This window comes from Cucurbita pepo, chromosome 3 (assembly GCF_057944985.1).
Source record: "Cucurbita pepo subsp. pepo isolate OVF chromosome 3, ASM5794498v1, whole genome shotgun sequence".
In the NCBI taxonomy this organism is placed as follows: Eukaryota; Viridiplantae; Streptophyta; class Magnoliopsida; order Cucurbitales; family Cucurbitaceae; genus Cucurbita; species Cucurbita pepo.
In genome coordinates this window covers 551619-565280 of record NC_141800.1, presented here as the reverse complement: position 1 = coordinate 565280, position 13662 = coordinate 551619, and the positions used below count along the sequence as shown (strand labels likewise).

The following is a 13662-nucleotide window of genomic DNA, read 5'->3' as shown; positions in this document are numbered from 1 at the left end:
TAGCTTGTTTCATGCATCGAACCGAATGTTTGCGCGAGTCACCGCCGCGGGATGGTTTAAAAAATAATCGAACCCGGTTCGCACCTATCCCCCAATTGCGGGAAATTTTAAAAAATAATCGAATCCGGTTCGCACCTATCCCCCAAATGCGGGAAAGTTCAACCAGGTCAAACCTACGATGGACGTGCACTTCACTAGAGACTTCTTCATCTTTCCTCCTTTTTTTCCCGGTATTCTCTCTCTCCGCCGTACAAGTCCGATCTGTTCCACGTGCCAACACGTGCGTGACTTGTGGTCCCTATCCACGTCCACACGCACTTTTAAGCCAGGGGTATTTTAGTAAACCTGCATGCTTAAAGCAATTAGAGCTGACTTAATTGGACACGTTGCGCTCTGTGAATGGAGGAGACTCGAAAAGGCGAGTAGGTTTCATATGTTTATTAAGAAAATAGGGGGATTATTGGTAGTTTTTGATTCGGGCAACTGGCTGAGCCAGTGCGATCGGAATCAACGGCTGGGATTCGTCTTCAACCTCCGACTTCTTTTTAGAAACTTTTGTAGCTTCAGGCGAACCAGCTATCACTGCTAATTTTCTTTACAGAGACAAAAAGTTTTTAGTCGAAATTCAATTTCCCCATCGTTCTCTTGGCTTCTACATCCTTCTCTGTAATCCAGGGTTTCTGTGAGGTACGCATTTCCATATAGTTTTTGCTTCAATGAAAGCAAAGCATATTAAGTATCTCTACGGTTTCTGTGATCGTTCTCCTCCTGCGCACGTTTGAATTCATTTTGACTATTGGCGTCTTCATTTGAATAATAGATCAATTTAGTTTCTATTATCGCTACCTGATTGTGCTCGAGCTCTTTTAATGACTAGGTGTAAAGCATTCACTAGGAGTTAGTCTTAGTTATTTATCAGGCAAGCTAGATTCTGGGATGCTGTAACTCAAATTCTGTGGATGTCATCAACGACCTGGTAGAGTTTGAACATTTGAAATTTGGATTGCTGAGAGTTCTTTTTTTTTTTTTTTTTCTTGTGTGTGTGTGGGGGGAGGGGGGGAGGGGGGGTTGAGTTTTGAGATTCACTGGGTGAGTTCTTGTTAGATTAGTCGTAGCTTTGTAATGGATCCACGCTTTACACGACAAGCTGGTTTCACGAATGAAATTCTTATAGGTAATCGCCCCTTTGCGGTTCAAGCACAAGAGAATGCTCTTGGAAGGCCCATGTTTCAGGATACCGTTTTGAGTCATAACTTTGAAGAATTTAATTGCTTTCCTCTCGATCCATCGCCGAATAACATGGCCTCAAGTTCCAGTATTAGAACCTCATCTTCTAATGAGGCGAGCCATGAGGAAGATTATCTGGAAGATTACGATTTCTCTGATGCTGTTTTGAGATTCATAAATCAGATTCTGATGGAAGAAGATATGGAGGACAAGACTTGCATGCTTCAAGATTCTTTGGATCTTCAAGCTGCTGAGAAATCATTCTACGAGGTCCTTGGAAAAAAGTATCCTCCTTCTCCAGAACCGAATAGATCTCTGGCCAATCAATACAGTGATAGCTTCTATGAAGAACTTTGTGGAGATAGTATTAATTGCCTGAATAGTTATCGTAATACTTTTTATTATGGTGATGATAACCCTTTTCAAACTCTGGGTGAGGATGTATTTCAAATCAGAAGCACTTTAGATGATATCATTTCTCCATCATCTCATAGCTCCTCGAATAGTATTATTAGTGGGGTTGATGGGTGGGTGGACTTCTCGAATAATACAATTTTAGTCCCTGAGCCTAATGACAGAAGCCAATCCATTTGGCAGTTTCAAAAAGGGTTTGAAGAGGCAAGCAAATTTTTACCTGGTGAAAACAACTTGTGTCTTGATTTTGAGGTAAATGAGCCAGCAACTCATGGTCCGGAGGAGGAAACGAGCGAGATATATTTGAAGGCAGGAAGAACGGATCAGAAGAGTGTTTTGTCACTTGAATCACGTGGAAGAAAGAATCCTCATGATGAGGATGGAGATTTGGAAGAAGAGAGATGCCGCAAGCAAGCAGCTCTATTTACAGAGTCAACCTTGCGATCTAAGATGTTTGATATTGTGTTGCTTTGTAGTGCAGGGGAGGGGCGTGAACGGTTAGTTTCATTTCGACAGGAATTACAGAATGCTAAAATCAAAAGCATGCTGCAGAATGGGCAACTAAAAGAGTTTAGAGGTGGGAGGGGTCGTCGGAAGAAGCATAGTGGGAAAAAGGAGGTTGTGGATTTGAGAACTCTTCTAATTAGCTGTGCTCAAGCTATTGCAGCTGATGACCATAGGAATGCTAGTGAGCTTCTAAAGAAGATCAGGCAACATGCTTCTCCTTTTGGGGATGGAAATCAGAGGTTGGCTAGTTGTTTTGCTGATGGTCTGGAGGCACGCTTGGCAGGTACTGGTAGCCAGATTTACAAAGGTCTAGTTAATAAAAGAACATCTGCTGCCGATGAATTGAAAGCTTACCACTTGTACCTTGCTGCATGCCCATTTAGAAAGATCTCTAATTTTACTTCAAACAGGACTATAATGATTGCTGCAGAGAATGCAACGAAGCTTCATGTCATAGATTTTGGTATCCTTTACGGTTTCCAGTGGCCTACTTTAATCCAGAGATTGTCATGGAGAGAAGGTGGACCTCCAAAGCTTCGAATTACTGGAATAGAATTTCCCCAGCCTGGATTTCGTCCTGCGGAGAGAGTTGAGGAGACAGGTCGTCGCTTGGCGGCCTATGCAGAGAGTTTCAACGTGCCATTTGAGTATAATGCTATAGCAAAAAAATGGGAAAATATTTCTGTGGAAGAACTCAATATCCATCAAGATGAGTTCCTCGTTGTGAACTGTTTGTATCGAGCAAAAAATTTGTCTGATGAAAGTGTTGCCACAGAGAGTGCCAGAAGTTCTGTTTTTAGATTGATACACAAAATTAAACCCAACTTATTCATCAGTGGCGTTGTCAATGGGGCATACAATGCACCTTTCTTCGTTACCCGATTTCGAGAGGCATTGTTTCACTTTTCTGCTATCTTTGATATGCTTGAAACTGTTGTACCTCGTGAGGATTGGGAGAGAATGCTGTTGGAGAGAGAGATCTTTGGCAGGGAGGCTTTAAATGTTATAGCATGTGAGGGATGGGAGAGAGTGGAAAGACCAGAAACATACAAGCAGTGGCAATTTTGGATCATGAGGGCTGGATTTGTGCAACTGCCATTTTATCCTGAGATTTTTGAGAGAGCAGTTGAAAAGGTGCGGTCAAGTTACCACAGAGATTTTTTGATTGATGAAGATAGTAGATGGATACTGCAGGGATGGAAAGGTCGAATTATATATGCCATCTCTGCATGGAAACCAGCTGCAGAGTAAACATGAAGATGGGACAGACTGTGTTAATCACGTCTGCAGGTGTCTCTTCATTATTAGCTATATTCAAATCAAAAGAGACTGCTTGAGGACCAAGGGGTTAGTATTCATGAACATTAGCGCCATTTCACTCTCTTTTGTTGTTTTTTCCTCACCCGTTTTTAACTAATTATTGCCTCAATTATCTAACAGGTTAACTGTGGAGCTGTTTCAAAATTTGAAACGAAGTGTTGAGGAAGGCTCCAATGCCCCCTGTAGAATTTTCTTCCCTCCCCAGATGGATAAATCTGTGTTTTCGCAAATATCTTTCTAAGGTTCAGTTGGAGAGTCAACAATGTCGTTCGCCCTAAACTGCGGGTAGGAATACATAACCGAATTTATTTTGCCTTTTTCTCTCTTTTATCTTGCGAGGTTCTTCAGAAAAAGAAGTTATAAACCTCTCATCTTCTCTGTGCCAAGAATTTTGTAGTGTATATATGAATATAGGAACTTATTAATCTTTTGTCCTTCATCATAATTTCACTGTTCTTTGTTTAGGGTTTCCATGAATACCTATATATAATTCTCACAAATTTTGGCATTGACAATTGCTTAGTATAGAAAGTGACCTGAATTATTATCGTTCTCGAATACCAATGAGGGCTCTGTTTTCTTTGAACTAAACCCAATGTTGCTGTTGTGGGGACCTCTGTCCTGAGCCAAGTTTTGGGGGAACATGGATCCGAATGTCATGCAATTTCTTGAATAATGAGATATACTTTACCAAAAGGAGTGGAGAAGAGGACCCGTAAATAGTCGTGACTGACGAGAAGCTGATGCCATATTCTTAGGACCTCTTTTTTTTTTTTTTTTTTTTTAAGTGATTATTTGGAACAATGATTTATAGATTTGGTTCTTCCACTCAACCAAAAGTGATTTCAAACGAGTAAGAAAATAATTTGATCATAATTGTATTTGCTTTTCTAAAAGCTTTTAATTATTTGATTTCACACTAGTGAAAGTACTTTAATTTCTTTATTGGTAATTTTTATCCAATTCTTATTGAATATATATATATATATATATATATATATGAATTTTAAAACCATCACCTATGTAGGCAAAAACGGATGGTCCAATTATCCTAAAAGCCCAAATGTTGGAAATTGGTTTCTTTATGTAATGAAATTGGTAACAGATTCTTCATTAACATCTATTTTTCAATTATTAGAAAGTAGCATGAACATCTTCAGTGAATCTATTAGGGACGTTGAGTTGATTATGATTTTTTATTATTTTATTATTATTATTATTATTATTATTTTGTTAATACAATGATTGTAGAAAGACAAAGATTACACATATGAACATTACTCTCATAATCAAAATGATTAGTTACAACACATCTGCCTAGTAAAACTGGAACTCAAAGATTTCCCCTTTTTTTTTATTTTGTTTTTATTTCATTCTCTTCTGGGGAAGGGTTGAAGAACATAACATGGCTGTTATAGTTCTAAGCTGTCACCGAAGTTTCAACTGCAACCTTGCCAGCATAACCCTTGTTTGATTTGATATCAACATTCCAAAGCTCAGGTATTCCTTCCCTAAGATTGTGGATGCTTTCCAAGGCATAATCTGCTCCTTTAACTCTCTGTGAAGTGCCAATCTGTAGTTTTTAAAAAAGTTGAACAAGTTAGCCAACAATGTCAAAAATCTTCAGCAGGAACTGCCCTCATGATACCGAAATGCCTTACCAAGACGGTGTCGAGCCCGACGCGCTTCCCAGCTTGTATATTTCGAACACTGTCTTCAAAGAACAGCTGAAAACAGAAAAAGGGACAAATTAAGAAAAGGGGTGAAGTTAGATTAAACTCAGAGAAGACTAAGATGGTTCTCTTCTCTTACAGTTCTCTGAGGATTGAGGCCTGCAATATTGAGAGCTCTTGCAATGGCAGCTTCTGATGGTTTACAAATGATGGGAGTTTTTGGTAATTCCACCCCAGGATTGAGTTGACGAAAATGACCAACGATGTCAAAGATTTCGGAGCCGAAACACTCAGGTTCATCTTTATCAACTGAAGCAAAGTTCTTATTGGTTGAATTCAGGGTTTCAAAGCAGATAATCCATTGAAAACAGTCTTCTAAACCAAGCTTTTTAAGAACTTTAACTGCATGGATCTTGTCAGCATTTGTAAAGATCTATCCACATACAAAAAGGAGAGAAAAACAAATATCAGCAAGATCAATCTCGAGCCCTGTAAATAATTTTCTCAAAGAACATACAAATACTTACAACTTTCTTATAAGGAAGGCTCAACAAAAGACTCCTTAGAACAGGATCAGGCTTTATGTTATCATAAGGAAGCCTTCCATGAACAAAGTTGTGGTACTCATCATAATCAAAATCATAGCCAATTGCCTAAAGAAAAAACCCCCATTAGCTTCACACTTTTAAGCATTTAGAAAACTGGGAATTTGTTCGAGAAGAGTCATACCCTGAGACCTGCCATGGTCGTTCCATAGTTTTTGTACAGTAAATTGCAAAGGTCAGGGAGTTTGCTCTGCTCTATGCCCAGTTTTTCGACCATGTAATCTACAAACGAGGCAATAACAAACAACATCAAGAAACTGATGATGATCTCAACACAACAAGAATTCCAGGCTGATATATTATGCTTTGTAATCTTACCTTTGATATTCTGAAGGCATGAAGCTGCAATGCCAGAACTCAAGGGATATAGAGTGTCATCTAAATCTGCAGTTTCAAACACATTAGAAGAGAAAGAATCATATGAGAAAAGATCTGGTTGTTCTAAGACAAAGTTCTTACCAAATAGAAGACAGTCATATTTAGGTCTCTGAGCCTGCCTGAACCGGTCCTCGAATACCATCCTGATTAGAAATCCTATCAAGAACAACAAAGAAACGTCAAAACTGGTATCAGTAAGCTTGAACAACGCGTGCTCTGTTCAGTTTACAAGGTTTTAATGGTTTGTTCAAGAATGCAGGTGAATTTAGTCTCTGAAAAAGTTGAGTCCACAGCAATCTCATTCATTGGTTCTATAACGATTCCAGCCAATAAATCACACCCTTGTTATGTAATCAAATTAGAATTTCAACATAGACCCATTTTAGAAGCCGTTGAGTGGTGAATCAAAAGTTGAAGAAACTATTAAATCAGGCAAAAACAGGAAGGCTCCAGCAAATGCTAGAATATAAAAGTCATAATGACCCAGAAACGAAGCCGTAATCAGAGATCAAAGCAAAATAAGAGAACCCCATGAGAAGAAACTGGACATACCAACTGAGATTGAAAGAGCAAGAACAATAGAACAATGAGGGAACAAGAAGAAGCTTGTTACAGAGAAATGAAGAATGGAGCGAGTGGGGGAGGAGAAAGAGAGGGCTAAAGGGGTTTATATAGGCAAAGGGAAAGGAGGGATCGCCGTAGTTTATTGAAGATGAACTAAAGAATGAGTTTTCAATAATGAAGAACAATTGAAAGGCATAATGGGCAGTCTCCGCAGTCGGGTTCCTTGTACTTTCTGGACTCATCCCTTGTCCTTTCTGGTCCTTCACCGTCCACCCAGCGCCACCCACCCAGCTGTATGCGCCAATAATGAATCTGGGTCCTCTTTTTTTATCCAAGTTTTTGTAAGCCACGGAACCAAAAAGGTGGGTTTAATTTTTTGAAGAACTGTGATGATCAAAGTAAACAAAAATTAGGCATGGAAGGTTGGGTACGTTATGGGGCGAGGGAATCAAGGAATGCAAAAACCAATGATTTTTGCTTGACGTGTTCAACTCAATCATACACAGATTGAGTCGTACACATCTCATTCTAATATTTTATCTGTTCAAATACCAATCATTTCTTAAACACAATCTTCAATTTTTTTAACCTCTAATCACAGGAATGAATAATCATAGTAATCAAATATGTGTATATCGAGACAGTTCAGTTCCAGGAAATTGACACGTGCATGAAAATAATTGTGGTGGGTATGAAGGAGAGGTACCTTGTATTTTTATGGAGGCTTCTGGATGACCACATGGTACAATCTTAAAAGTAAATGATGAGTGTGAACAAAACAACACAGCACAGCTCATATGCCAGCCCCTTTCTCCAAATACGGGTCTTCGGAACTGTTCAGTTTCATTCAGACATTTCCTCGAACACTTTGTGGGCATGGTGGTTGCTTGCAGTTGCACACGCCCCTATCTCCCTCAATGCCTCTTTATTTCTACACTTTGAGGTGCTCCAAGTCGTTGTGAACTATATAGCTCCTCTCAATCTCAATCTTTTTTTTTTTTTTTTCTTTCGTCTCTCAGAGAGATGAAGGGATAAATAAATTGTAAGATATGGCACAATTTTAAAACACATTCACTAGAATATTTTGTTCTACCCTCCAACCAATATAGAATCTCACAGTCCATCCCTTTAGGTGATAACGTCCTCTCCAACTAATATAGAATCTCACCGTCCATCCCTTTGGGTGCTAACATCCCTTTGGGTGCTAACATCCTCACTAACATAGAGTTAGTTGTTTGTTTCTAATACCATTTGTAACCGTCAAAAGTTTCCCATTAGTAAATATTGTCTGATTTGATCTATAAAATTTTCAATTAATTTGGTCTATTAAATTTAAAATCTAAATAGAAAATTTTCGGACCCTTCCAAAAAAAAATTCATTCCAATTATTGAGATGAATGAAAAAAAAAAACACAAAGGAAATAGACGACAAATAGGCAATAATTTAGGAGTTAATGTTATAATTTGGCATAAACATATTGGTTGGTTATAGTTTCTTGTTCAACACACGATCCAAAGATCTTGCAACCCTAGCAAATCCCCATTCTCCCTCCTAACTTCTATCTTAATCCCATTTCACAATTTTTAAATCTTTGAGCTCTAACAAAAGCTCGTAAATGGTCCTTTCGATACACAAATGTCTCACTTCTCACACAATTTAATCCTTTTCATCAATTTTGTAGATTTTTTTTTTGTTCGTTAACTTATGAGTAAAATATTTTATGTATGAATACTCAAAATAAAGTTTCCTTGAATTCAAATGATCATTTTTTAAATTTTAACAGTAAAACTCACTATTCTCGTAAATATATACAATAAGAATGTGACATTAGGTGTCACACAATAATGCCTAGGTTAATCTTTCTAGGTACCATAGGTAACGACTAAATAATTTAAAAAATAAAAATAATTAGAATAAAATAATAATGAAAGAGACGAGGGTATCTTATCAAGAGAGTAATAATTGAGGGGCTTTAAGGAAAAATAAAAGAGTTTTTAAGGGTACGAAAGAAAGCACACAATACACGCTTGAGAGGTGAATTATTGGGGGAATTAGAATTATTAAATTAATTAAATTACCCAAATGAATAGTGAATCACACACCAACCCCACACCTACCCCTAAATAAATTATTAACCAAATTATTTCTCCATCCAATTACAAGTTTTAGTCCTAGAATACGATTAAAATGTATAAAAATCTCTCTATGATAGATACGTTTTAAAATTTTGAAGAGAAATCCATAAAAGAAATCTAAAAAAAAGACAATATTGACTCGCGGTGGGTTTGAGTTGTTACAAGTGGTATTAGAAGACAGTGTGTCAGCGAAGACACTAGGGCAAAGGAGATGGATTGTGAGGTCCCACATCAAATGAAGAAGGAACGAAGCATTTCTTATATTACATAATATAAATAAAAAAATTATAAAAACTGAAAAAATCTCGCAATTTTGATTTGTTTAATGACCCACGATTAATTTTTTTAATGGAGGAAAGTCTAATAATAATGAAAAAAGAAAATATAATTAGTGATAAGCATACTCATCATAAAATAATATAATTTAATATATAGACCACAATAAATATAATTATTTTAGGTCAATCATTTATATTATGATATGTTTATATATTAATGTTTGTAATTAAATAAAATCACATCTAAACCTCAATGAAAGGTACATAGATTGTTTAGGGATGTGATTTTTTAGAACAAAGTTTTGTTATACAAAGCAACCATACAAGCAAGGAAACCAACAAGAAAATAAAGTGGAGATATTGGGAGCATAAAATTAAATTTATTTATTTATTTATTTATTTTCCTATAAAAAATTGAAAATGAGAGAAAGGTGGTGGAATTGCTCTGCTGGGTCTTATTAAAGAACAATTTCCCAACTCTTCCTCTCAATTATTATGTGAACCATTTGGCTGGCTATGATCATGACATTATATTATATAACATTATAATTTCTATTATTTATTTTAATAATATTCATACAAAATATCATTACATTCCAATTTAATTATTGTAAATCTTCTCGCAAGTTCATGTATTTAATTGATTCATTCTAAGATATTAAAAAATGATTATTTTTCGATAATTAAATATTATACACGTAAGTTGTCTATTTTATATAGATCATGCTTTTAATTTCAAATGCTCGTATAGGTTATGTATTTGTTCATCATATTCTCTTTATAATTAATATATTATATCGAACAATTTATGTGACCCATAATCCTTAGAATTAAAGTATTGTGGATTGGTATCCATTATTGAAGGGTAAATTAAATAAACATTTCCATATGTAAAGTTAATAATTTAGATATTCCGTGCATGCATCTGGATTAGTGTAAAACAAAAAGGCATATTTATTCCCACGAGGGAAAAATTCTAATTTGGACGAAAGAAATCTCGTGCTTCCTCTATAATAATGGATTTTATGATATGAGATGACAACTCTTTCGCCAATCTTTTTACGATACCATTTCTACTTTTACGTAAAAATTAAACTTTATGAACCAATGTTTCTAGTTCGGTCGAGTAATTTGTTGTATATTGCATTTGAATTCTTATATGTATTTTTTGAACCATGTGTTTTTTTTTATTTTTTTTTTTTATTTATTTATAATTTTTTTATTAAAAAAAGTAATGGTTTATTTTATGTAAATATATGACATTAATCAAACATGTCAATTTCACGTTTTTGTTTCAGTAGTTTATATATAATTAATTAATTAAAACAAAGACTTTTAAGGTCAATAAACTGCTTCCACTAACTCAACCAATAACCGACCAGTCTTGATAGTAAGTAACCATCGTTAAGCTGAAATCAATTTCTTAAGGAAACTGAGTCAAAATGCCATTTTCAATATTTATAATTATTGACAAACAAAATGTAAATTTAATTCATTATTTAATTAGCCCAGTTTGATAATTTGTTGATTTTTTAAAAATAAACTTTACTCCCTTTATATATATATATATATATAATTAATTGCTTCCACACAAACATAATATCTGATGAATTATTATTATATGTACTTTCCTCATGCATTGGCTGTCTACTTTCCAACAAGGAGCCCATTAAGGTGGGAGAGGAAACCCCATTTTGTTTTGTACATATATGCATTTAATTTTCTTTTATTTATTTTTTATTTTTTTTTTATATGTGGACAACTTTAATAAAAATGTATTCATAAGGTTTTAAGTTAATGTCAACATGTCACGTTTCAATTTTAATACACATTAAAATTTCCCAATTTGAATCAATTAATTATTTATATATACACCTAACTTTGACCACATAGGTTGATTAAATAAAAATTTGGAATTTGTAATTTTTTTTTATTTTTACCATGAAACATTAAAAGAGAATATATATAAATAAAAAGTGAATATTTGTGATCTATGATGTATACCCAAAGTGATAAGAACAATAAGATGCATGCATCTCTCACTTTGATTCTAAGACTTTTACACCACATAGTTTTGGTTATTTTGTTAAGCAAATTCGTGATATCAAATCAACTTACAACTCATTTAACTAATTTTCGCTACACACTCACATGACTGTCTCCATACATATACATACAGTTGGAGTTGGAATTTGATTTTGGTTGAATATTATATATACATTTATATTTATATTAATATTATTAGATGATTTATTTTTTTAACTTTACGAAGAATATCAAAGATTAATTGGATATATCAACATATATTTCCATCCTCCATGGGCAGAATATAATTGAGTGTGCACAAAGGAAGAAAATTCCAAACAAAGCCAAAACGCTGCGTTTTGAAGGTTTTTAACCTTATCTACAGATGCTTGGAAGAAGCAATGCCAACCACTCCCGCCCTCGTGTAAAACCTCATGTTATTATTATATTATTATTTATATATAGAAATCCAGTATACTTGGAATCCAATGAAGTTCTCATAATTTTAAAATAATAAAAATAAAAAATAAAAATAAAAAATAAAAATAAAAAGTATGTGGGCTGCTTTCGTTGACCGTGAAATGTTCAAAAGGAGAGAGAAATATATTATATTTATTATTATTATTATATATATATTCGCTTTTTTGAAATAAATAATTACTTTTTATTTTAGAAAATAGATACTGGGGTCAAATTAAAGAAGGTCCAATCAAATATTCTGTTCATGATTGAATTTGTTTAGTGGGCTTGATTGTTGTATTAGAGCCCAACTCTCATGGGCTTGGTAGTCCATTTGATTCGTCAAGAGTTGGGCCTGAAGCCTAATAATCTTGTCTGGAGTTACGGGCTTATCTGTAATAGTGGGCTTTATTCGCAGGCCCAAACCAAAGACGATCAGATAATGAATTAATTTTTTATTTTACTTTTTTTATATTGTTAATTTTAATTCTGAGCAGGTAAATTGAATCACGACGGTACCTAGAGGTTCGTGTAAGATGGGTCCCATGGGAGTGCGTGGACCCCACTTTTACATATGCCGATTTAAAACATTAAAAAGATACAGAATCAAGTGACAGGCGGTGACGAAATCATGGAGACGTACGGTCAAGATTTAAAGCACACCTTTTCGTTTTGTATTTTTGCCGCGCATTCACCGCCTTATATTTTTTAATTGAAAAATAATACTAATTTAAATTACAAATTTGGTCCTAGACTTTGGATTATTGCATTTGCATCCCCATTGGTTTTCCAATTTGCCTCCCTTTGAAATATTTTTTAAAATTAAAATATTATAAACTTTTAATTTAATTTAATTTATGTTATTTTTAGGTGAGCTGAAAATTCAAAAGGTTAAAGAAGGAAAAGAAAAAAAAGCGGGAAATCGTAATAGAGAGAGAGAGAGGAGACCCAGTCAACGATTGACGCGTAGACGGCTTCCACGCCTCCCTTAGCTGTCTCCCACAACCCCGGCACTCCCCGCCATCCATTTATCTCTCACAACACCCACCAAAATTTCAAAAATTAAATCCTCCTCCTTCTCCTCCTCTTTTCGCCACCGTCCACGGCGGCTCTCTGCTTGGAGTTTCGAAATTTCACCGCCTTCTTACTAACCCTACCAACTAAACAAACCTCTCCCAGATACTTTGTTCATTTCTCTGGGAATGGAGGCGAAACAGGGGTCTGCAAATTACGAGGAAGAGTGTTCGACGCCGACCCGATGGGAGTGTCGGATTCCAGCGGTGTTCAACTGTCCGCCGCCGCCGCCGCCGAAGAAGAAGAAGGCTGTAAGTAGTGGGAAGAAGCGGGAGCCTCCGAAACATGGCTATTTTCAGCCCCCTGATCTTGAGGCTCTGTTTTCTGTTCCTCCAAGAAGGGAAGCTTGTGTTTAGTTGAAGCTCTGTTTTAGTGTTTTCAGAAAGTGGGTTTTGTTTTTATTAGATTGTTCTATTGAATTGTGAATACATTTTGATTGAGAGTGGATTTGGATTCATTAGTTTTCCATTGAAGAAAGAAAGCTTTAATCATGATGGGTTTAGTTCGTTGTTGTTGTTTTTTAATGTTTCTTTAGACGTTTGCACGAATCGTGGTGTTTGATTCAAGGAATTGGTATTTCATCAAATTCATAATTTACTCATTTATTTATTACCATTTGAGTTTGTATTTTGGGATTGAAATCAATGTGTTTAAGCTTTTCCGTATAAACAAACCCTTGTCAGTAAAGATTTAGTAATATTGCTTATTTAGTAAGAAAGTAGGGATACAAGTAAATGACTAACGTCAGAATCATACTGTAACGGCCTAGAGCCACCGCTAGTAGATTTTGAGTTTTCTTTTCGAGTTTCACCTCAAAGTTTAAAACGTGCCTGACAGGGAAATTGTTCTACTTTCGAACGAACGTGGGTAAAGCAAAAACAGATGAAAATAGATAAAATAGGAGAAAATGCATGGGAGAGATGAGAGATTGAGATAGGATTGGAGTTTGTGTGTTGGTCCAAAAGAAGGGGGAATAAGCAAAAACGACATCCCAACAGGAGA

At 35.4% G+C, this 13662-nt stretch overlaps 3 protein-coding genes across 6 annotated transcripts; 2 read left to right on the top strand and 1 right to left on the bottom strand.

Moving 5' to 3' along the window:
* Positions 1-484: 484 nt before the first annotated feature.
* Positions 485-3907, top strand: LOC111791479 (scarecrow-like protein 9). 3 transcript variants are annotated; one of them, XM_023672846.2, is made up of 3 exons: positions 485-687; positions 1175-3495; positions 3589-3907. In XM_023672846.2, the coding sequence occupies exon 2, from the start codon at positions 1225-1227 to the stop codon at positions 3397-3399; it is 2175 nt and encodes a 724-aa protein (XP_023528614.2). In that variant the 5' UTR covers positions 485-687; positions 1175-1224; the 3' UTR covers positions 3400-3495; positions 3589-3907. The 3 variants fall into 3 exon arrangements, with proteins under 3 accessions (XP_023528614.2, XP_086978426.1, XP_023528613.2); XM_087122300.1 differs by having other exon boundaries at positions 878-3495; XM_023672845.2 differs by having other exon boundaries at positions 485-3495.
* An 823-nt stretch (positions 3908-4730) lies between these two features.
* On the bottom strand, positions 4731-7054 carry LOC111791485 (suppressor of disruption of TFIIS). 2 transcript variants are annotated; one of them, XM_023672856.2, is made up of 8 exons: positions 6677-7043; positions 6206-6280; positions 6065-6130; positions 5871-5968; positions 5669-5794; positions 5281-5574; positions 5130-5195; positions 4731-5041 (listed from the first exon to the last, which is right to left on the bottom strand). In XM_023672856.2, exons 2-8 carry the CDS (start codon positions 6264-6266, stop codon positions 4889-4891), a joined length of 864 nt encoding a protein of 287 aa, XP_023528624.1. In that variant the 5' UTR covers positions 6267-6280; positions 6677-7043; the 3' UTR covers positions 4731-4888. The 2 variants fall into 2 exon arrangements, with proteins under 2 accessions (XP_023528624.1, XP_086977972.1); XM_087121846.1 differs by having other exon boundaries at positions 5871-6130; positions 6677-7054.
* A 5547-nt stretch (positions 7055-12601) lies between these two features.
* Positions 12602-13208, top strand: LOC111791490 (cyclin-dependent kinase inhibitor). The gene has a single exon (XM_023672862.2). It carries the CDS (start codon positions 12789-12791, stop codon positions 13014-13016), a length of 228 nt encoding a protein of 75 aa, XP_023528630.2. The 5' UTR covers positions 12602-12788; the 3' UTR covers positions 13017-13208.
* Positions 13209-13662: the final 454 nt, after the last annotated feature.